This window comes from Myodes glareolus, chromosome 23, assembly GCF_982192425.1.
Source record: "Myodes glareolus chromosome 23, mMyoGla1.1, whole genome shotgun sequence".
Classification (NCBI taxonomy): domain Eukaryota; kingdom Metazoa; phylum Chordata; class Mammalia; order Rodentia; family Cricetidae; genus Myodes; species Myodes glareolus.
In genome coordinates this window covers 4,997,053-5,020,830 of record NC_142048.1, presented here as the reverse complement: position 1 = coordinate 5,020,830, position 23,778 = coordinate 4,997,053, and the positions used below count along the sequence as shown (strand labels likewise).

Below are 23,778 nucleotides of genomic sequence, written 5' to 3'. Positions count from 1 at the left end.
CCCTCCTTCCCTCCCTTCCTCCCTCCCTCCCTCCCTCCCTCCCTCCCTCCCTTCCTCCCTCCTTCCCTCCCTCCCTCCCTTCCTCCCTCCTTCCCTCCCTCCCTCCCTCCCTCTCGCTTTCTCTCCCTGCTGCCTGTAGGATTTGAAGCTCTCAGAGCCATGTCTGCCACCAAGCTCTCCACCGTGATGATCATGGATTAACCTCTGAAACCGTCAGCAAGCCCCAGTTAAAATGCTTTCTTTTAAACGAGCTGTCTCGGTCGTGGTGTTTCTTCACAGCAGTGGAACCACCACGCTAGGCAAGACTTTATGTTAAATTGTGTGTTTGCGTCTCTGTGTAGGCATGTGCTTGTGAGCGTGGGTGCCCAAGGAGGCCGTCGGGGAGCTGAGATAACAGTACAGGTTCTCACTGTGGCCCACGTTGGCCTTGAGCCTGCTTGGATGACTGGCACATGGTACTGTGGCTCACCCGTCATCTGGCTGACCAGGCTGAGGTGGCACTGGGGTGTAGACGGAGCTATCTCTCCTTACCTTCTTTCTCAGCAGGGCCAGGAGGGGAGGAGGCAATCTTCTGGGAAGAGCATACTGGGTATGGGAAGAGAAGCAGGAGGCCATTAAGGAGCCTCAAGTGGCTCCTGGTACGGGGCCATGTGATCCCAGCACTACAAATGTCCCTACACTGACAGGACACCGTTCTCAGTGGGGTAAAACAGTACTGTGGGGGGAAAGTTTTGAGCTTTAGGCTCTGACAAGCCTGAGATTTTGTTTTCTGAGCTGTGCAGCTTGGGTTAGACTCTTGCCCTCTCTGAGCTTCAGCTTCCTTTTCTGTTGACTCTCAGGACTTAGTCCAGACTGCTTAGAGTGTGGAGGGAAACAGGCCTTGTGAGGATGCTGGGTACCTGAAGAAGGCAGAGAGTTCATGTAGACTAGCCAGGGCACAGGAGACAAGATGAGGGCCCAAGGCACAGTGGGAGGACTTTCCTCACACTCTTACATGGAGCAGAGTGTTGGCCAGCTTGTTTCATCACGCCCTCTCCTTGGGGCTCTATCTCCACCGATCTGCCCACTGCTTCCTCTAAAGCCCCCATGTGAGAGGTATGAAATCCTGGGGACCCAGGACTTATCTGTGTGACCCTGAGTGTGGGGTCCTGATTGGTTCCCCCTCTGCTTCAGGCTGGCTCCGCCCCCATGTGGTGGCTACCTACCCAGGCAGGAGGAGGCAGTTGGGCCTGCAGGGGACTGAATGGCCCAGTCCAGACTCGTCCAGCCAGTCCTGGTCAGGAGTCAGAAACAGTGAGAGAAGGACCTGGGGAACACAGTGCTCCTCAGAGAAGGTACCAGGCTAAAATCAGTGGGCTGAGGGGCCCTGGCCTGGGGTGGGAGGGGCTGGCTGTCCTAGGCTGGGGCAGCACAGGAAATCAGCATCAGATGTTGATTTCTCGCCCATAGTCCCTGGCCACCTGTGTATGACTAGGACTCAAACCAACATCTTTCCTCCTCCATCTTCTTCTCTTCTTCATTTCTTCCTTCTCCATCTCCTTCTCCTTCTCCCTCTTTTCCTCCTTGTCTTTCCCCTGCACTGCCCTGGGTCTCCCTACCTCCCCAGGCCTTATCTCCAACGCTTTCCTGTGCCCCAAGATCTCACCTTGTGTCCATTTGCCTTGCAGGATGCCACAGCTGAGCCTGTCCTGGCTGGGCCTGGGGCCTGCAGTAGCCTCCCTGTGGCTGTTCCTACCCCTGGCTGGGGCCTCTTGCCTTCTGGCTTACATCCTGGTCCAGGGTTACACTGCCTATGAAATCTCTCAACGCCTTCGCTGTTTCCCTCAGCCTCCCAAACGAAACTGGCTCTTGGGTCACCTGGGTCTGGTGAGTGTGGCAGTGAGGTGGGCCTGGGGTTTCAGGGTGGAAGAAATTGTGAGGAGGTTGGAATGGGCTCAGGGAGCTGGGGACAGTAGAATGACATCACTTCAAGGAAAAAGTTCTGAGCCTTTTCCACCCTGAGTCTTCTCTGTATCCATCTCGAGCTGTCTTCTCCATGGATGGCCATGCTGCAGGGCTCCCAGCATGGGCTCCACAGACAGAGGACCCTGATGTTTTCAGGTTCTCTGTGCCAGGCTTAAAGCCTCCCGAAGGAAGATCAGGACCAGTCCCCTGCCTCTGTCATATCTTTTCAGCACATCTCTGGCCTCCCAATGGTCACAAAAATGAACTACAATCCCATCCAGGCACACCCAGGACTTGGGTGGGCTGGGAGAGCTCTGAGGTCTGATTTCCTGCCCCTTTCAGTGTCTTTCTCCTATGTCTGGCTTCTCTACTGAGATGTACCAATGAGCTCTGTTGCTCAATCTAGATATGAGCTTGTCACTGGCTTCCTCTTTCAGACTCCGTCCCAGAACCCATCCTCCACACCACACCTCCAGTGTTGACTTAGATCTGCTTTTCCCTGTGTGTGATTTGGTGACATTTGCTTTCCTTGTAAACGGCATGGTCCCTGGGGTGCAGAGGTTCACCTAGACCACAGACTGCTGTGCCAGAGCCGGGGATCAGCAGGTGACGGGTGAGAGCTGCCACCCTGGTGGAGACCTAGGGGTCACCTCTACTCTCTTGGGGTCTGCCAAGGCTACAAGTTCCCCGATGTAGTCCTTCCTAGCAGGAGGAGTCAGAGGCTACATGGGCACCACACTATCTTTTCCTGGGTAGATGTGAACAAGTGTGTATTCACCCCAACGAGGCACCCAAGTGGCAAGTCCACTAGTGTCCAGCTTGGTGAGAACAATGGGTTTATTAGGTGTTTTGGCAGAGAATAGGAGAGGGGTTACTTATAGGATCATGGGTGATCCCCAAACAACTTATAAGGTCCCACCCATCCTGAGTGACAGCTTCATGGAAGCTGTACCAGAGTCCTGACTTTAAAATCCTCCTTTTCCTGAATTCTCTAGCATATCCGAAGATACCCTCTCTCCAGACTCTAGCATATCCCAAGATATCATCTACTGCTGGGGGGAGAGTCCTAGCTGGAGTACCGGAAGAGGGTCTCCTGACCCCCTCTCTGGACTCTAAAAACTTGATCACCATTACCATTGGCCTGGCTGCTACTCTAGTGTTCTGCCGAGGTTGCCATGACTACCAGGAAACATTGGAAATGACATCCTGTTGGGCGTAGATGGAAAAGTGCCATATAAAAATGGGCCCCCTAGATCATGGAGGATATGTGATACCTTGGGGACAAGTCCTGAGACCACATTGCCACCCACTATCTCCCCATGTGACTTCCCTCTTGCGGTCGCCTCCGATGCTGGGACTGCAGGGGATGAGAAAATCCACCTTCCAAAGCCAGGGTGGACATTGTGCTGGCGAGAGACTTGGGGGAAGCATGAACTAACTGCTGCTTACCCAGGGCAAGCTTTGACATCTCGTGCATTTCCACCTTCCAGACTCCTGATGCCTATCTACCCTGGGGTCTCGTGAGCCCCTCCCCAACTTCCCAGAGGGAATGTTTCAATTTAGAGGAAACTGTCATGCTACATATACCAACCCTGCCTGTGTTGAACGCCCAATGCCCATCTGGAGACACTGGTTTGAAAGTTCTGGAAACTCCAGGAGTCAGGGTAGAGTTGGAAGACATAGAACACTAGGGATGGGCTCTTGGGGTGTCTTGTCCTCTGTCCTTTCTTATCTCTCTTTGATTCCTGTCCATGGGAGGTAAAGAAGTCCCCTACCATAGCTGCTGTTGCCGCAATGTGAAACATCGAGTGGGTGGATTGAGCAGTCATGGACCGGACGCTCTGAAACCTGGAGCAGAGCGAGTCTTCCTCTTTTCGCTCCCTCTTGCAGGGACTCTGCTCACAGGTTCATAGACATAACTAACATAGAGTCATGGGGGTTCTGGAGGAATCTGACGAGAATTTGGGTAGTAATGGCTGCACTTAGAGGTAATGGCTGTGCCCGTGAGGTAATGACTGTGCCCGTGAGGTAATGGTGTGCCCATGAGGTAATGACTGTGCCTGTGAGGTAATGACTGTGCCCGTGAGGTAATGGCTGTGCCCGTGAGGTAATGGTGTGCCCGTGTGGTAATGGTGTGCCCGTGAGGTAATAGCTGTGCCTGTGAGGTAATGACTGTGCCCGTGAGGTAATGGCTGTGCCTGTGAGGTAATGACTGTGCCCGTGAGGTAATAGCTGTGCCCGTGAGGTAATGGCTGTGCCTGTGAGGTAATGGCTGTGCCCGTGAGGTAATGGCTGTGCCTGTGAGGTAATGACTGTGCCCGTGAGGTAATGGCTGTGCCTGTGAGGTAATAGCTGTGCCTGTGAGGTAATAGCTGTGCCTGTGAGGTAATGACTGTGCCCGTGAGGTAATGACTGTGCCCGTGAGGTAATAGCTGTGCCCGTGAGGTAATGACTGTGCTCATGAGTCTTTAAATGGGGAAAAACCCCATTGTGCTTGTAGTTGGAGTAGAGGCTACCTGTTCTATGGAATTTTCCTCCAAATTGCAACATTTCTTCCTAACTGAAACATTTTATCCAGAAAGGAAAGGAGGCAAAAGCACCTCAGGAGGAATAGAAGTTTAGGAGATTATTGGGGATCTTAACCCAACAATTTAAAAAGGGGTAAACATTTGCTGGACAGAGACTGACCAGACAAACTGCACACAGAAAGATATTCCAACTGTGGAGTTGCCTGTGAGCTGCACAGAGAGCTCCAGTGTGCTTCGTTTTTCAGGAATTTTCTGGGGTGGGGTGCAGTCATCTGCATTGGGGTGGGGTGCAGTCACCTACGTTGGGGTGGGGCGCAGTCACCTATGTTGGGGTGGGGTTTCTTGTGAGGCAGCTGCTCACAGGGAGGAGTAATCCCCCTCCTATGGTCCTGTTAGTAACCCCAGTGAAACTCATTGCTTGGCCAAATTGGACATTGGTGCAATGGTTACTTTTGGTCTGTCATGGTGAGTATGGGTGTGTGTTGCATCTCCCGAGAGAAAGTCATCATCACACACACCTGTGTGACACACTGGTAGAGAACTTATGGACATTTTGTTCCTGCTCTGAGACTTTGTGGGGGGCTCATTTTAAAGATTTACTTTGTGTGTGTGTGTGTGTGTGTGTGTGTGTGTGTGTGTGTGTGTGTGTGCAGTGCCTGGGAAGGCCAGAAGAGGGTGTTGCATTCCCTGGAGCTGGAATTGCAGGTAGTTGTGAGCTGCACCACATGGATGCTGGAAACCAAACTTGGATCCTCTGCAAGAGCAACAAGTGCTCTTAATTTCTGAGCCATCTCTCCAGGCACAAGGCTGTGTTTAAAAATGGCAAACTAGTGTATTTGACAGAAGGAATTTCAAAGTAGCAGGTTTTTCAGGCTATTGCATGATATTGATATTTGCTTTTAGATATGTTTATATAAAAATTAGGAGCAAAAAACTGGACAGAATAATACAGGAAAAAGTAGTAGTTTGGTCAAAAAAAAAGGAGCAATTGGAAATCTGGGGCTAAGTTGTGACTGATGGGGTCAAGAACATTAGAAAGCAGTCAAGGTATTGGAAAGATGGCTCAGTAGGTAAGAGCATTGGCCATTCTTGCAGAGGACCTAATTAATTTGCCACCACCCATACTGGGTGACTCACAACCACCTATAACTTCAGTTCTAGGATCTAACATCCTCTTCTGGCTTCTGCATATACTGTACTCATACACACAAACACACACACACACACACACTGAATAGTCTTGATTGTTAACTTGACACACCATGGAAGAAGGAATCTTAAAGAACTGCCTTTATCAGATTGGCCTGTGGGAGTATTTTCTGATTGTTAACTGGTGCAGGAGAGCCCAGACCACTATCCCTACATGGTGGGTCTGAGCAGTATAAGAAATATAGATAAACACAAGCCAGAGAGGAAGCCAGAGTGAGCCAGTGAGCAGTGTTCCCCCATAGTTCTTGCTTCTGACTCCTGCTTGAGTTTGTGCCTGACTTCCCTCAGTGATGAACTATGACCTGGAAGCAGAAGGCGAATAAACCCTTTCCTCCCAAAGTTGCCTTTGGTCGGGTGTTTTATCACAGTAACAGACTAAAGCTAGGACAAGGATCAGGCCATGAAATGGTGCTGCCCCTCCAAAACTCAGTCTTTCTACATCAGCTAACAACCGAGACACCCACACCCCCGCCCAGCATGCCTATGCCTATGATGATGAGTCTTAGAGACTCAGTTCCACAGGAGAGTTCACTGCCCGCTGAAGTTCCCCTAAGTATCCTTCACGCGGCAAGGTCTGCATTAAGTCTGTGACCCTGGAGGTCTACAGCCCCAGGGTCAGGTCTCAGACATGCCACTCGCTATGTGGGAAACTGTAAGGTACTTCAGGGCAACTGTTTCCATGTGGAAGATGGGATGGAGAGGAACACAGGTTACTATGGTATTCTGGGCACTGGGGAGATGGTTTAGTCAGTGAAGGGCTTGGTGCAAGAGTGTGATCACATTTCGGTAGCTTGCCAGTACAGCTCACAAAACTACCTCCCAGCCATAGCGTAGCTGAAATACACTTTTTACAGGAAGCTTGAAGCAATAATAAAAAATTACAAGAGTTACATCTCATGGGTCAAAAGCACATCCCTTTGGGTGAGTGGTAAGAGCAGAACCCTTTACCATGGCAACACAAAGTTTCAAGGCTTCTGGAGAAAGACTGTGACCAGGGTGGGGCACAGTGCCCAGTGAGATAGGCTTTCAGACATAGGCCTTTTATCAGCCAGATTTGGCAGGAGAAGAAGTGACATGATTTTTAGGCTGTTTTGCATTAATAACCTTGGTTGGACTCCCGTGACTCTGACTTTGTGCACAACTGTAAAGCTTTAAACTTATGATTCATTTACAAAAACCTTTAGTCTAGTTTGAACTTGCTCTGAGGTGAAATGAACTGACTGTGTGCCGTTTGTCTGAGACTGAGGAGAAATTTATTTTCTTGTGTTAGTCTGAGTAAAGGAGCAAGGCAGGCTTTAAGGGTCTACAGCCTTGTGGGACAGTGGAGCTAGCTATAAAGAATGTCCTAAAATAGTTTCTATATATCAAAGTCATACAGATTCATGAGAAGTCATCTTCCTGACCATCCACAGATATGTGTGTGCCCAGTAGATACAATATTTTCATGAGATAAACACACAACAGTGGGAAACACCCAAAGCTATTATTAGGGAAGAAATAAAGTGACTCATGAGAGAAATTGCAGACAGAGACAAACAGTTGTCTACAGCCCAGCGACCCTGTGGCTTTTCCAAGTGGGGTTCCCCATCAGAGTCACTCATCTGGTAGGTCAGCCTGTTGAACACTAGTTGTCACCTACTGTATACTCTGATGGCCTCCAGCAACCCCAGCACTAGTGAGGTGCAGACAGCTGGGTCCTCAGAGCTCTTTGTCTCATGAACCTAGCTTAATCAGTGAGCCTCAGGTCAGTGAGAGATTCTGACTCAAGAAAACAAAGTTGGGGCTGGTGAGATGACTCATCAGGTAAAGGTGCTTGCTCCCAAGTCTGGTGATTTGAGTTCAATTCCTGGGACCCCACGTGGTGGAAGGAGAGAACCAACTCCTGCAAGCTGTCCTCTGACCTCTACATTGTACATCCTAGCACATGACCCACCAACAAATAGAATGTAATAAAAATATGTGCAAAAAAGACAAATTAGATGGTACCTGATGTTGACCTCTGGCCTCCATACTCTCACACACATGATCGTGTGTACATGGACACACACACAAGCATGCACACATAGATAAAATACAGTGTTTAGGATCCGAAGTGAGGATACGTCTTCTCTCCCTGGGGGCACCCAGGCAGGGCTCAGCCGGGTGAGTAAAGTCTTGGATGGAGTCCCTGGGGCTCCCGGTGCCTGCCCACCCTACGTGTTCTCTCTGGCAACCCAGAGAAGCAAACACTGGGTGAGTCCTCTTCTACAGATCCAGGCCTCGGAAGAAGGGCTCCTGTACATCCAGAGCCTGGTGCGAACCTTCAGGGATGTCTGTTGCTGGTGGGTGGGGCCGTGGCAACCTGTCATCCGCATATTCCACCCTGCCTTCATCAAGCCTGTGCTCTTGGCTTCAGGTAGGCACCATGCTGGTCCCAGCTTGCACACCCGTGAGTCTCTGGTGACCTCAGTGCAGCCAGGAAGGACTATGGTAGGAATATCTCTGTTGCTGCTTCCTTCAAACCCACCCGACTCACCTGTGGGCATTCCGTGTGCTATTGTGGGTGGCCTCCATCTTTCTAGTGTGTGTTGTTATCGGCTGCGCCTGGTTCCCACCTGGGTTTATATGACAATAGTTTTCTCCGGGGTCACAGACAATTGGGGCATGTTGGCTTCTCACCGGCACTTGTCTAAGGTGCTGGTAGAAACAGGTTCTTTTTCCTGAAGTGTCTGAAGTCTGGGCCAGAAGTTTTTGGGGCTATGACTGAGACCTTTTGAGAAAAATCTGAGTAATGCTGAGGCCTGTTTAGGTCACATCAGGGAAGTTAATTTTATTATTTTTGCTTGTATTTAGTGTGCATATGTGTGTGTGCTGCAGAGCAAGGGTGGCAGTCAGGGGAACAACCTGTGGGAGTCGTTTCTCTTCTTCCACTGTGTGGGTCTCAGGAATTGAACTCAGCTCATCAGGCTTGGTGGCAGGCACCTTTACCTGCCGAGCCATCACACTGCTCCCAAAATGAATTTTTACCCTCTAGAACTATATTTTCCTAAACACTATATTTTATTTTATTTTCATTATGTAGCTCTGACTAGCTTGGAACTTATGCAGACCAGGCTAGCCTGGAGCTCATAGAGATCCACCTGCTTTTCCCTCCATAACACTGGGATTAAAGGCATGCTCCCCCATGCCTGGCCCAGAAATAGATTTTCAAATCACACCTGGAACCTGTCAATGGGGAGTGCTGAGGTGTGTTTGTCACAGTTAGGGCAGGTCATGTGTGTGTCAGTCATGTTAGCCTATGTGTGTCTCTGTCACATGGTTGTGTCAGGAGATATCAGCACATGCTGGAGCGGACAGGAGCACTGGGTCTCTGCAAAGGTCTGCAGAATGGGATGCTGTGCTTAGCAGGGCCAACATGCTCAACCACGCAGTAGCTGTGTGAAGGCGTGCTACAGTATGTGTGTCACAGCAGGCGGAGTCGCCTCTGTCTAGTGCTGCTGCATGTCTGGCCTCTCTCCTCTCCCTCCCTCCCTGCCCCCAATCCTACCATGTGCACTTGGGGGGGGGAGGGTGTGGATCCCAGACTAAGGACCCCATCCTTTCCTGCCCTTCCTCCTGCCATGGTTCTTGATGGTGCCTGTTCACATCAGCTTCAGTTGCTCCCAAGGACACAGTCTTCTACAGTTTCCTGAAGCCCTGGCTGGGTGAGTACCAACAGGTGAGGAGCTGGCAATACCCCTAGGGGTTGGGGGAAAGTGCTGTCCTTGCCCACTGCCATGCTACTCCATTAGGAGATGGTCTTTTGATGAGCACTGGCGACAAGTGGAGCCGCCACCGTCGCATGCTGACACCCGCCTTCCATTTCAACATCCTGAAGCCGTACGTAAAGATTTTCAAGGACAGCACCAACATCATGCATGTGAGTCCCTGGAGCCCAGGTCCGTAGCTGAACCCTGAAGGAAGAAGAGCTATAGACAGACCTGGTCTCCGGTCCTTGCCTTAGATGGAGGCTGTGATAAAAGACCCCAATGGAAGCGATTTAAGGGAGGAGGTCTCTTTGCCTCACACTCCACCATTTGCGGGAGTCAAGATGGCAGAAACGTGAGGCAGCTGGTCCCATTGCACAGTCAGGAAGCAGAGAGGGATGAATGCGGGCGCTCAGCTCACTTTCTCCTTTTGTACAGCCAAGGAGCCCAGCTGGGGCCGCCCACTTTTAGGATGGACCATCGCACTTCCATTAACCTAACTAAGCCTTCTAGTTCACGTTTGCTGTGTGACAAAACTCCCAGACAAAAAGTGACTTAGGGGAGAAAGAACTTGTTTGGCTCAAGTTTGTCACAGCAGGGAAGTGAAGGCGGGAACTGAAAATGTCATGGCTACAGTCAGGAGCAGAGAGAATGAACGCACGGTTCCCTGCTCACCCTCAGTCCGTTTTCTCTCTGTACATTCCAGGGACCTTTGTCCGGGGAAAGGTGCTGCTCACAGTGGGCTGGGCTTTCCCACATCAGTTAACAGTCGCGATACCCATGCCCACAGGCAAAGCTGGTTTAGAAAACTCATCCATTGGCTCTTCCCAGGTGGTTCTAACTGTCCATCTGACAGTCAGAACTAGTCAACACATTCAGATAACTCCTTCCAGCCGTGCACAGAGGGAACCTAATGCAGCTAAGCCCTCAAAGCATGCCTGGAAGCTTGTCTTCTAGGCAATTCTAGATCGTGTGAGGTTGGCAATCAACACTGATCATCACAGAGGGTTTGTATGTTCGTGTGTGTGTGTGTGTGTGTGTGTGTGTGTGTGTGTGCACGCGCGTGTGGAGGCCCAAACTTGAGGTTGACAATCTTCATCCATCTCTCTCAGCCTAACTCACTGCGGCACAGTCTCTCAATAAAGCCCAGAGCTCACAGATACAGTTAGTCTCCTTAGCCAGCTGTACTGGGGTCTGTCTCTTCCTCCCGCATGCTGGGATTACAGGCATGTGTGGTCATATCAGGCTGGGATCTTCTGTGATAGGAAACAAGGAAGCCTGGGCTTTTCCCGAGGGAGCTGCTGCTGCTCTCTGAGCTTTCTTCTGCAAACACATCTGAGAAACAGCCCGGATGAGGACTAACAGGACATGGATTATTGGTATTCCTAGGAAGGATTCTTATGATCAGGGGCAGCACCCTCTCATATATTACAGGTGTGTGTGTGTGTGTGTGTGTGTGTGTGTGGACACCTGTGTATTGTGCATGAACACCTGTGTGCATTTGCATGTATACCTGTGTGCATATGTATGTATACCTGTGTGTGTACACTCTTGTGTGTTCATATTATACCTGTTTATCATGAATGTATACCTGTGTGTATATGCATGCATTTGTGTGTATATGCATGCACACCTGTTTGTGTGAGCATACACCTGTGTGTATACATCTCTGTGTATAAACCTATGTGTGCATGTACACCTGTGTGTGTGCACATGCATACCTGTGTGCGTGCACGCAGTGGAGATCAGAGATCAACTTTGGGGATCATTTCTTAGTTGCCATCCATCTTGCTTTTTTGACATAGGGTCTCCTGCTGCCTGGAATTCACCAATTAGGCCAAACTGCCTAGCTGTTGAGCCCTAGGGGCCCTCCAGTCTCCACCTCTCTGGGGATAGGATACATACAGATACATACCACCATGACCACTTTTTTCCACATGGGTTCTGAGAATTGAACTCAGAACCTCATGCTAGGATGGCAAGCACCTTTCTGACTGAGCCATCTCATCAGAACACAGATTTTTTTTAAAAAAATAAATCTATAACACTGAGGATCCAGAAAGCTAACACTGGCTGAACACCTCGCGTGCCAAACATGGTCACACATGTCAATTCAGTAATAGCCGCTATCGGTTTTTACTTTCATAAGCTTGTGAAGTAGAGGGTGCTGCTGCCCAATACGGGTGATCCTGAAGGTTTGACCTAACAGGGAGCTTGTTCAAGTCCACCCAGGCAAAGAAGTGATCTAGACGTGGTGGAGTATGAGTTCCGTCTTGGTTTTGGCACACAGCAAATCAGATTAAATCAGATGCAGTTTCGGGAGGTTCCTTTTTGGTGGCTGTGGTTGGGAAGAGGTTCAAAGTTCCAAGGTCCAGCCCATTTTTGTCGCCTTCTCTGACCAGGCCAAGTGGCAGTGCCTAGCCTCCAAGGGAAGCGCCCGTCTGGACATGTTTGAACACATCAGCCTCATGACCCTGGACAGTCTGCAGAAGTGTGTCTTCAGCTTCAACAGCAATTGCCAGGAGTGAGTGCCTGGCCTGGCCTGGGGACATGACCCATAGACACAAGGGAGGGAGCACTGGGAGGGAGAGAGTGAGCAGTGCATGGTATGGGGATGCAGGCCTGTGTCCAGCAGTGAGGGCGCATCTTGGAGAGGAGGGTATCTGGGGAGGTGGTAGCTCAGTTCTAAGGACCCGGAAAAGCTAGGCCAAGTGATGTGAACGTCATTATGATATCTCAAGGAAACCACAGAGGGTGCTTAAGTTTGCAGTAGTCAGATTGCTCCCACTGTAACAAAATATCCAGGACAATCTCCATCAAGAGAAGGATTGTTTGCGGCCAGGGTTTCAGAGGCTTCAGTCAGTTGGCTCCTGTGATGAGGCAGTACCTCAAAGTCGGAGCATGGAGAAGAAAGAGGAGGGTTTCCAAAGTAAAGAGAGAGGTGGCAGAGAGGCTCATTGGTCCCCACCTGGGGCTACAGTCCCTGGGACATTGAAGACTTGCTCTGTGACATGATTCTTGAGGAGATTTAAACAAATATCTACTTATCCCGGGTAGGAAATCTGTGACAGACCAAAGGATACCTCAAAAGTCCAACTTGGTGAACCAATGAGTTCCATAGGGGTCACTTATAGAAGCAGAAATGACTCACAGACAGCTGCATCACCAAAGCACACACGAGCAGGGCTGACAGCTCACAAAGCTGGAAGCTTGGAGCTCTCTGCAGCCCTACAGGTCAGAGCGTCTCCTCTCTCCAGCAGTTCTTACTAATGCAACGCTGGGGAAGGATGGGCCTTGTGAACCTGGTGAGTTTCAGGAATTACCTGAGACTAGAGAGTTGTTTACTTCCTGAGTCTTAAAGAATCTTGCTCCAGCAGAGAATGTTTCAACTCAGAGGAAATTATAGTACAATAAGTCAGTTAATGGAAACAGAGAGATACTTTCTTCAGTGGTGTAACCACTGGTAAGGTGTGCACACTCCTGCAAATAACCCCATTCAAACTCACTGAGTCACCAGTGATACCAACCAATAATTATAGACATGGAAGTGGAAAGAAGACAAGTAGGGAAGAGGAAGGGGTGGAGCCTGGGTTGAGGAGGAAGGGGAGGAGTCAAGTGTCCACACTGTACTCTGGGACATAGAGGCAGCTCACACAGATTCACTAAAGGACAGGGGATGGACACGAGTCTCAGGGCTCTTTCCTGTGGTGGATGAACTGACTTTTCCCCTGGGACAGTCGACCAAACACTTCTTCCCCTAAGGTGGGCACTCAGGACAGACCGAAGTCCACCTCTGTGAGACCAATGAGTATTGAGGCAAAGACACAGCTTTCGCCCCAAAGGGGAGAAGAAACTGCTTATTCCGGAGCCAAATATGAGTGACAATGGCCCTGAAGTTGACTCAGGTTTCCCCAAATGCTATGCTTCAGCATGGTCAGAGGCTGATGATAAGAATGAAGTCATAGATTGGGGAGTGTGGAGAGTTGGCTCAGGGTTAAGTGCACTTGCTGGTCATGGCAGGGCCCAGATTCAGTTCCAACCCCGCCAGGGTAGCTCACAGCCATCTGTAGCTCCAGTTCTAGGGGATCCTGCTTTGACCTCTGTGGACACTAAGCACACACATGGTGCACATATACATGCAGGCAAAACACTCACACATAGAATAAAATAAATAAATTTAAAGATATTAAAAATGTCATAAATCAAGGCACTTTTAAAATACATAAAGGGAGACATCAGGTTGGTAGGTTAATGCATGTTGACATATTCGGTCGGTACGATAAATAACCAGACCAGCTCAAGAACAACAGTTATATTTTAATAATTGAAAAAGGGGGGAACTCACGCTACCAGAGTGGAAGGTCTGAAATCCGAAATGGTCTGGCGGGCACAACATAGAGAGTGCACCTACCTACCCCGATTTTTCTACCTGGGCCCCAGGCAGCCACACCCTAACCAGATGTGATTGGTTGAGCTTTTCCATCATCTCCCCATTTTGTCTAAACAAGATCGACCCAATACAACTATGTACAATAGGAAGAGATACCAAATATAAAATTACAAGTAATAAACAACATTAAGCAAGAAATGCATAACAAAAGTTTTACTAAGCATTTTATTTTAAGGAGTCTAAATAATGTATTGAAATTAAGTTTAGCTAAATCATGAAGAGGGTAACTACAATTATCTAATCTTCAACTCCATCAAAGATCTGAGAAGGAAAGTAATATTACTTGAGTAAACAGGAAGTATAATCGTCATGGGGTGACGTTCTTCCTAGGGGAACCTGTGAAAGTAAACGATGGTTAAATTCCAAGATTAAATGCAGATTGGGGGTGTCCACTGTGGGCTCGGGAGTCATCTGATGACACACAGCCTTTGTTGGTTGCTGAGAACTGTGGTTTTGTTAAGTTACTGCATTTGAAAAGGTTTTACTTGTTAGTCACAAGTCACAGCGATGGGCAAGGAATGGTGACTGTTACTGGGGCTAAAGACAGTCTAGGCTGCAGTTGGATTCTGCACCTGAAGCATCCCAGCTCTCCACAGTTCCTGAAACTCTAATCAGCGAAGCAGCCTTACAGAGGCTCAAGATCGAGTGCAGTTCCTCCTAGGAACGCCCGTCACAGAGCTCGCTGTACTTACAAAGCACAGTAGAAGGGTCACGTCTAGGTGCTGCACCGTCACCGAGACCTTCCTCATCATGGGTGGTGACCTCATGGATGTACATGGAGTCCCACTTTCTAGATAACTTGTGCCAGGTGGTGGAGTTGAAGGTGAGGGTCTCCTGACCCTCCTTTCCTCCATCTACTAGGAGGCAGGTCTGACACTATCACCAGAGACCTGGGTACCACTGTATTGCTCTGATCTAGTTGCCATGGCTCCTGGGTAAAGTCCAAGATAGCCTCAAAAGTAAACACATGCTTCTAGCTTCTCCATCCCCAGGGGTGCAGCTCCTGCCTGCTGAGATGTTTCTCAGTGTTCATGTATGTTAAAGCTTCACCTCCTCTATGCCGACACCCTCCAGGAAGCCTAGTGAGTACATCGCTGCCATCTTGGAACTTAGTGCCTTAGTGGCCAGAAGGCACCAGAGGCTGCATCTGCATGTGGACCTGCTCTATTACTTCACCTGGGACGGGATGCGCTTCCGGAAGGCCTGCCGCCTAGTGCACGACTTCACCAACGCCGTCATCCAGGAGAGGCGTCGCACCCTTCCTGATCAGGGTGAAGATGATATCCTCAAGGCCAAGGCGAAGGCCAAGACTTTGGACTTCATTGATGTGCTGTTGTTGAGCAAGGTGGGTTCCTTAAGGGAAGCAGATGGCTGGGGCTGGGATGAAAAAGCTGAGCATGCTCTGTCCTTACTATGTCCTGGACCCTATGCAGCCTCCACTTATCACTGGAACATGGCCCTGAGCCCTTCACCACCAGGCGAACTAAGGTGTCTGGAACACTGCATGGGTATCTACATCCATTGAGTCTCCTCAGACTACAGAGGGGCTCTGGGCACAGGAAGGCTGTTCTTGACTTCTCAACTATGGGTTGCATATGACCTATACGAAGGGTGGGAAGGAGACCCTGAATACCAGCCATGCCAGCTCTCCTCATCCCCATTTGTCAGGCCAAGACCCTACCCAACACACCAGGCCCCTAGACTCACATGGGCATGGGTGAGAAAGGAATAAAACTCAGGGCAATATTCCTTTGATATTGTCAGGTTAAAGTAGAAAGGGTCATAACCCTTCAGGAGAGACCCAGTCATGGTGGGTGTGTAGCATTTGCCAACATAGCCAGGGATAAAGTCTTGCACATATTAGTGGACAGTGAGAGCTGATTTCTCCCCTCCTTTGGGACTATGGACAGGGCTCAGTTGATATAGTGCTTGCCTAGCATGCACAAGGCCCTGGGTTCCATTCCAGCACTTTGTAAACAGGGCATGCTGGTCCCTGCCTATCACCCCCAACATTCATGTGTTGGAGGCAGGTGGGTCAGAGGTTCCTTGGCTATGGAGTGAGTCTAATGTCAGTCTGGGTTACATGAGACCCAGTCTTTCAAAGAATTGAGGGCAAGAAAAGAGATGGATCTTGACGTAGAGGGCAGTGGGCAGCTTGAGGATGGGGGAACATGTCATACATCAGTGGCTTTAGAGATGACGACACAGGGACTTCCATAGCTGAAGCTCTGGGGACCTTTGAGTTTTAGAGGAGAAGTTAGTGTCATTGATCAGTAGGCACATCTTCCTATGGCTGTGCTCAGCAGCCTGGTGCCCAGGAGCAGAACAGTCCATTCTACAATAGCAGCTAGGATGATGGACAGCAAAGCTCCCCATTCCAGGGTCTCCTTAGTGGGCAATGAAATGCTTTTACCTGTACATGTAGCATTAAAATAAAATGTTGTGTGTATGTTCCCATGTTGTGTAGAAGGTCTGTGCTCATGTGAGCATGCTTTTGCAGAGAACAGAGGTTGGCATCGAGTGTCTTCCCCGATTGCTTTCCATCTTGCTGTATTTTGAAAATGGTTTTAGGCTTATTTATTATATTTTACATGTATGAATGTTCTGTCTACATGTATGTGCACTCAATATGTGCCTGGTGCCCAAGGGAGTGAGAAGATGGCTTCAGATCTCCTGGATCTAGAATTACAGTTGTGAGGCACCATGTGGTGCTGGGAATCGAACCAGGGTCTTCTGCAAGAGCAGCAAGAGATCTTAATCACTGAGCCATCTCTTCAGCCCCTCCACCTTGCTTTACTTATTACATTTTATTGATTGCTTGATGGGTTTGTGTGGGTATGTGTGTGCTCCCAGGTCACCCAACAACTTGGGAGCTGGTTATCTCCTTCCACTATGTAGTAGCATCCTTGACTTCAAACTCCTGGCAAACTCATGTCTTCAGGCTTGAAGGTGAGTGCCTTTACCTGCTGAGCCATCTCACCAGGTTTTTGAGACAGGTGTTTGAGTGGCAAGTGCTTTATCGACTGAGCCATTTCCCAACTCTTATCTTATCTTATCTTATCTTATATATTAGTAATATATAATATATATAATATATATAAGATACATTTTATCTTATATTATATCTATTATCTTCAAGTAACACAGTTTGAATGTTATAAGGGTTGGGGCTTCTGCAGGACAGCTGTCACATCTGTATCTGCTTCCCTGTAAAGAGGAAGGATGAGGAATGGCGGCAAGAGTGAGGAAGAAGGAAGGGAGAGAGTGAACTGTGCTCTGAAGTGTGAATTAGGTTTACTTAGTGACATCTACAGGCATGCAAGCCAAATATTATCTCCCTGGAGATAAGATACTTGGGTTTCTATTTTAATAGCATTTTAAAACCACACTGTTTACTTGTTCATTTATTATTTATTTGTTTGTTTGTTTGTTTGTTTATTGTGTGTGGGTGCCTGTGCCTCAGTACACACAGGGGCCAGAGGACAACTTCAGGGAACAGGTTTTCTCCTTCCATGTGGATCTCAGATTAACCTCAACTCATCAGGCTTGTGGCAAAGCCTTGCTCCATGGAGCGCTCTCACTGGCCTTTTCCTAGATACACACGGGAGCATGCTCTTTGGCAGCTGTTCTGCGTCTGTCTTCAAAGGCAAACCACATTCAACTCCTGTATCCTAGGGTGCCACTCCCTTCTCCAGACACTTGTAGTGCAGGATAAAGAATATTGATGAGTTGCTGGTTCCTCCAGGGTTAGGACAGAGGCCAGCAGCCAGGGCTGACATCATTGGTGTGGGGACTCTGGTGACGGTGATTAACACAGGGACAGAGTTGTGGTTGGTTGGGTATCGAGATGGACCAGGGGTCTTCAGAGACTGTCCCAGGTTAGACACAGGAGTCCTCCAAACTGGTGCTATTTGGTGTCTTGCTTTGTCTTCAGGATGAACATGGAAAGGCACTGTCTGATGAGGACATCCGAGCAGAGGCTGATACCTTCATGTTTGGAGGTGAGCCTTCTGTGAACTGCTGCAGAGAGGGAAGGGGTCTGTCTGGGCATCCTGGTGACAGGGTAGGCAGACCGTGGATCCCTCTGTTCCTTCCCCTTCCCTGTCCTTCCTGGCAATTACACTTCCTGAGGACTGAGCCACCTATGTGGTAAATGATGAAGTAGCCCAGAGACCCCAGGCTGCCTGTCTGCCCCTCAGGCCATGATACCACGGCTAGTGGGCTTTCCTGGGTCCTGTACAACTTGGCAAGGCACCCAGAATACCAAGAGCGATGCCGGCAGGAGGTGCGGGAGCTCCTGAGGGACCGTGAACCTGAGGAGATTGAATGGTGAGTGCAGGTCCTGGGGTGTCTCTGAGCCCCTCTCCTCGGCTCTTTTCTCTACAAGAAGTGAGAGGGAAAGAGAGAAGAGGAGGCCTGCTTTTAGATAGGAGAAAGGGGCTTTAAAAGATGAAGATGAAGTGGGAGGAAAAGAAATGAGGGAGTGGGAGACAGGAAGCTATGTGTGTGTGTGTGTATACATGCATGTGTATGTGTGTGTGCATGCGTGTGTGTGGTGGGGCTAAGATGAATCAAGATAGCAGCAATTGAGGCCAGTAGCATAGACTGGAAAAGCCATGTTAGTGACTTTGATTTTAACCCAAGGGCATTTATGGGACCAGGAGAAGGTGTAAGCAGAAGAGAGGCAAGTCAGCTCTGTATCGTGAAGGTCCTCCCCTGTCAGATTGACCTAACTGTACAATCCTTTAGTCTTCCAGAAAACCTTTAGCTTAATTTGTTGGAATTCCCTTGAAACATCAGGCGAGCTGGGTGTTGTGGGCACGTGTTTAGTCCCACCTAGTTGGGAAGCTGAGGCAAGAAGATCCCTTGAGTCAGGAGTTGGAGATAAGTTTGGGCAGCATAATAAGACCTTGTCTACCTGAGAACACAAAACGGGGCTGCAGAGATGTAGAGGACCCCTGTTCAGTTCCCAGGACTCATGCCATGCTGCTGACAACTGCTGTAACTCTAGCTCCAGAGGATCCAATGCCCTAGCCTCCTTGGGCACCTGCATGCAAATGCGCACGTGCGAGCACACACACTTTAAAACCCTTAAAAAAAACATCAAACAAAAGGGCGTTCTTAAACAAACAAACAAAAAAAGATCTCGCAACCAGGCAGCCGCCAGGAGAGATGTGTATGGCACTGTGTCAGAGGGCTGAGTGATGTACCATGGAGTTCAGTTTTTGAGCCAGTTAGCAGCTCACACCAAAAGAACCCAGATTAAAGGTTCCAGCCACATTGTTGGCTCTGCATTAGTTGTTAAAGTTTTCCAGTGGGTTCTGCTGTGTTTTCTAAGCATAATATCACTGTCTGGGGCTGTGGATGGGGCTTGCTGGGAGAACACTTGCCTTGCAAAAATTAAACCCAAAACAAACCAGAACCAAACAACCTTCCTCAGCACCAATCTGTGCTAACGTGATATATTTACCCTTCTACAGTAAATCACATTCTTTCCTTCTTTTTTTTTCCCCTTGGCTAATTACATTTGCTAGTGTCTCTAGTACAGCAATAAAGAAAAGCAAAAGCATGAGGTTTATTTATTTTACTTCTTTACTGTTTCATACTTTGGTTTTCCTCTTTTTTCCAGAGACAGTAATTTTTGTGCAGATCCATTAACTTAAAAATTATTTTTATTTTAAAATTACAAATGTGTGTGTGTGTGTGTGTGTGTGTGTGTGTGCGCGCGCGCGCGCTTGCGCGGGCGCAAATGTGCACACACGCATGTGAGGGCAGTGCTTGGAGAAGCCAGAAGAGTGTGTCAGAGTCTCTGGAGCTGCAGAGCAGTTGAGAGCTGTCTGATGTAGGTGCTGAGAACTGAAGTCCTCTTAACTGCTGAGCATCTCTCTGCCCATTTGTTGACTTTTTTACTGTTGCCATTTAGGTGTTGAGGTCTCTCAGAAAAGGATTCTAAAGCTACCTGACTAAACTTTTTTTGTACTTCCCTAATTCTCTGACTTAAAAACATTTTGATTAATTAAAAGTTAATTGTTAATAAACACACAATTAAACTAATTAATCAGTAAGCTAACCAACTGTTAATTAGTAGTCAATGTATTTTGAGATGGAGTGTCACTGTGTACCATAGGCTGGTCTGAAGCTCATAATCCTGTCTCGGCCTTCCACTGTTGGAATTTTGTTTTTATTCTCGCTTTTAAAAATTACGCTGTTGGGGATTGAACTCAAGTCTTCAGGCTTGTCGGCAGGTGCTTTTACTCACTGAGCTGTCTACTCAGCCTGTGCTTTCACAATGCTCAAGTACTTCATCTCAAGATTATTTTATTATAGGGAGAAAGGTTTCGCTGGGTCACAGAGGAGCTGAAGGCTCTCACTTTGACCTGATTACCTGCTGGCCGGGGTTTCTTTTCAGGGACGACCTGGCGCAGCTGCCCTTCCTCACCATGTGCATCAAGGAGAGTCTGCGGTTGCATCCCCCGGTCACTGCTATCTCCCGCTGCTGCACTCAGGACATTGTGCTCCCAGATGGTCGGGTCATCCCCAAAGGTGCCCACCGCATCGGGGAGGAGAGGGAGGGTCCTGGGCAGAGAGTGGGTCCAGCGTGCTCAGTTTGTCTTGACTGCCTCACTTCCTCCACAGGTGTCATCTGCAGAATAAGTATTTTCGGGACCCATCACAATCCAACTGTGTGGCCTGACCCCGAGGTTCTGTCCCTTTATTCTCCTATGTAGGTTATGGTTCTAGAGAAGAAGGCGTGTGTGTGTGTGTGTGTGTGTGTGTGTGTGTGTGTGTGTGTGTGTGTGTGTAGCGCAGGCTTGTCTTGACCTCGTCCTGTAGCCGAGGATGATGTAAAATTTCTGATCCATCTGCTTCCACCTCTTGAGTGTTGGGATGACAGGTTTGCAGCACTGTGCCTGGTTTATATGGTGCAAGGCATGGGATCCAGGGCTTTCTGCCCGCCAGGCAAGTGCTCTACGCACTCAGCGACCTCCCCAACCCTAACCATAGGTTGTACCAAGCAGGGTCTTGGGGATCCCAGGCTAACCTGGAAAGCCTATATAGCCAAGATTGGCCCTGAATCACTGATCCTCCTGCCTCCACCTCTGGAGTGCCGAGATGACAGGTTTTCACTCATTCGGTTTTATGCTGGTGTGGAAATGGAATCCAGGGCTTCCAACTGCTCCTAGCCTAGGCGAGCACTCTACCAGTCCTGGAGGCAGAGACATCAGTTCTTACCTCCCATGCAGAGGTCTCTCTGCTCCTTCCTGGTTGTGGCGGCAGATGGCACTCACCCACCAGACCTTTTTATCTGCTGCAGGTCTATAACCCCTTTCGATTTGATGCAGACAGCTCCAAGGGTAGGCCATCCCTGGCTTTTATTCCCTTCTCCGCAGGGCCCAGGTGAGGCCATGAGTGAGGGGGCGGGGGTTGGGGCTGATAAGCAGGAGGAGTTGGGGTGGTGGTGGGGGCGTTAGCATCTCCCTCCTGTTCCTTTGCACAGGAATTGTGCAAAGGTTTGGGGAACCAAGGAGGGGAAAGTGAAGAGAGCCCCTCTCCGTGCTCAGAGTCCCTCCCTAGACCGTTTGGTTACTGGTCTGGATCAGGCTCCCAGCATGCGGATGCCCATGCATTGGTCCGGGGGCAGGTTCTAGTGCTGTGTTGGTTCGGGGTGGGGTCTAGAGCACAGTCAGAGTACCCACCCCGCCTTCCCGCAGGAACTGCATCGGGCAGACTTTTGCCTTGAGCGAGATGAAGGTGGCGCTGGCGCTGACCCTGCTGCGCTTCCGCGTCCTGCCGGACGATAAGGAGCCTCGCAGGCAGCCAGAGCTGATCCTGCGCGCAGAGGGCGGGCTATGGCTGCGGGTGGAGCCGCTGAGCACGTAGTGACGCCACATCTGGCCCGGGACCACCCCTATCCTGCGAGCATTCCCAGCAATAAAAATCTTTGTCACCCCGGTGTCTGAGCCTGGCCAAACATCAGCAGGGAGGCTCCGGGAATCAAGGTGGTGCGGCTCCCATGAGCCACATGCAGCCATGGAAGGTGTTTGAGCAGTAAGGGGACAGGTCGGATTTAGGGGACAGGAAGATTAATATTGTTAATTTCTGAAAAATTTCTGAAAATTGTTAAAATCTGAAAAATTTCTGCACCCCAATAATCCTCTCTGCTGACGCAATAATCCGAATCAGACCAAATCAAACAGAATTAGAAAAAGTCCAGGATTAATGGATATAAGGGCTCCCGGATGACTTTCCAGCCTCCCAGAGAGGAGACGGAAAAGAAAGACAAGAAAACCTCGTGTTTGGGCTCTGGGGAAGGGTACAGTTTAAATACCCTGTGGGAGCTGTTTCCAGACTCTTTGGTTATTTGGATGCCAAGGACTGAGGAGGTCCTGGGCACACCATGGAGGGATTATCTGTATTAAGCCATTTGAGGTGGAACGATCCTCCGTCGTAACTGTAGGTGGCACCATTACCGAGTTTGGGTTCTGGGTTGTATAAAAAGGAAGAAGCAAACCTTTGGCAATGGCTGACAGGTTAAGGCTAAGGGCTCTGCTTAAAGGACTGGAGTTCGGCTCCCAGCATCCACATGGGGGCTCACAACAGTCTGTAACTCCAATTCCAGGGGATCCCACATCTTCTGGCTTCCACAGGTGCCAGGCATGCATGTAGGGTAGGCAAAATACCCATATACTTTAAACAAAATAATGATTTTTGTTTTTTTCAATTTTTTGAGACAGGGTTTCTCTGTGTAGCCCTGGCTGTCCTTGAACTCACAGAGACCTGCCTCCCGAGTGCTGGGATTAAAGGTATGTGGCACCACTGCACTGCCCAGCAAATAAAATAAATCTTAAACACACAAACAAGAAGCAAGTTAAGCACCATGTGGCCAGCCACCTCATGCCCCTGCCACCAAACCATTCCCACCATGTTGGACTGCGACCTGAGCTGAGAACCAGAATTAACCTTCTCTGTTTTCTTTTCTATCGCTGTGAAGAGACACAGCGATGGGGAACTGTACAGATTCTATCCAGTCCTACCCTACCCTACCCTACCCTACCCTACCCTACCCTACCCTATACCATCCCATCCCACCCCACCCTACCCTACCCTACCCTATCCTATCCCACCCCACCCCATCCCACCCTACCCTACCCTACCCTATCCCATCCCACCCCACCCCACCCCACCCCACCCCACCCCATCCCATCCCATCCCATCCCATCCCATCCTATCCTATCCTATCCCATCCTATCCTATCATGTGCTGTAGAAGAAAGTGTTTATTGAGAGCCTACAGTTCCAGAGGGTGAACCCATGACTCTCATGACAGGAAGCACAGTGGCAGGCAGGCAGGCATGGTGTCGGAGCAGTAGCTGAGACCTTATATCTCATCCACAAGCTCGAGATAAAAGAGCTAACTGCGAATGGCCTGAGCTTTTGGAACCTCAAAGTCCCCTGACTCAGTGACACACCTCTTCCCACAAGGCCACTGTATTAGTAAGGATTCTTAGAGAAACACAGCTTACAGACTGAATGCATATAAATGGGAATCATTAGAGTGGCTCGCAGGCTGTGGCCCGAGCGTTCTAACAATGGCTGTCTAATAAAGGAAAGGCCTGGGATCCAGTAGTTTTTTGGCTTATGAGGTAGGGTTGTCTCAGTTGGTTTTTAGTATATGCCAGAATCCTGAAGAAGCAAATGCCAATGCAGGAATTCTCAACCTGTGGGTGGTGACCCCTTTGAGGGTCGAACAACCCTTTCCCAGGAGTCACCTAAGACCGTGGGAAAACATGGATATTTACATTATGACTCATAACAGTAGCAAAATCACAGTGATGAAGTTGCAGTGAAAATACTTTAATGGCTGGTGGTCAGCACGACATGAGGAGCTGTGTTAAAGGGGCAGCACAGCGTTAGGAAGGTGA

The 23,778-nt window shown here is 49.2% G+C and overlaps 1 protein-coding gene across 7 annotated transcripts; it reads left to right on the top strand.

The window, feature by feature from the left end:
- Positions 1 to 1,177: 1,177 nt before the first annotated feature.
- Positions 1,178 to 21,810, top strand: LOC125395679 (cytochrome P450 4F3). Of its 7 annotated transcripts, none has more exons than XM_087900811.1 (13): positions 1,178 to 1,334; positions 1,668 to 1,866; positions 7,932 to 8,076; positions 9,311 to 9,364; positions 9,452 to 9,579; positions 11,809 to 11,930; positions 14,931 to 15,201; positions 17,791 to 17,857; positions 18,056 to 18,185; positions 20,266 to 20,399; positions 20,493 to 20,557; positions 21,172 to 21,211; positions 21,569 to 21,810. In XM_087900811.1, the coding sequence occupies exons 1-13, from the start codon at positions 1,189 to 1,191 to the stop codon at positions 21,595 to 21,597; spliced, it is 1,530 nt and encodes a 509-aa protein (XP_087756937.1). In that variant the 5' UTR covers positions 1,178 to 1,188; the 3' UTR covers positions 21,598 to 21,810. The 7 variants fall into 7 exon arrangements, with proteins under 7 accessions (XP_087756937.1, XP_087756932.1, XP_087756934.1 ...); XM_087900806.1 differs by having other exon boundaries at positions 21,172 to 21,254; XM_087900808.1 differs by having other exon boundaries at positions 20,493 to 20,580.
- The last annotated feature ends 1,968 nt before the right edge of the window (positions 21,811 to 23,778 follow it).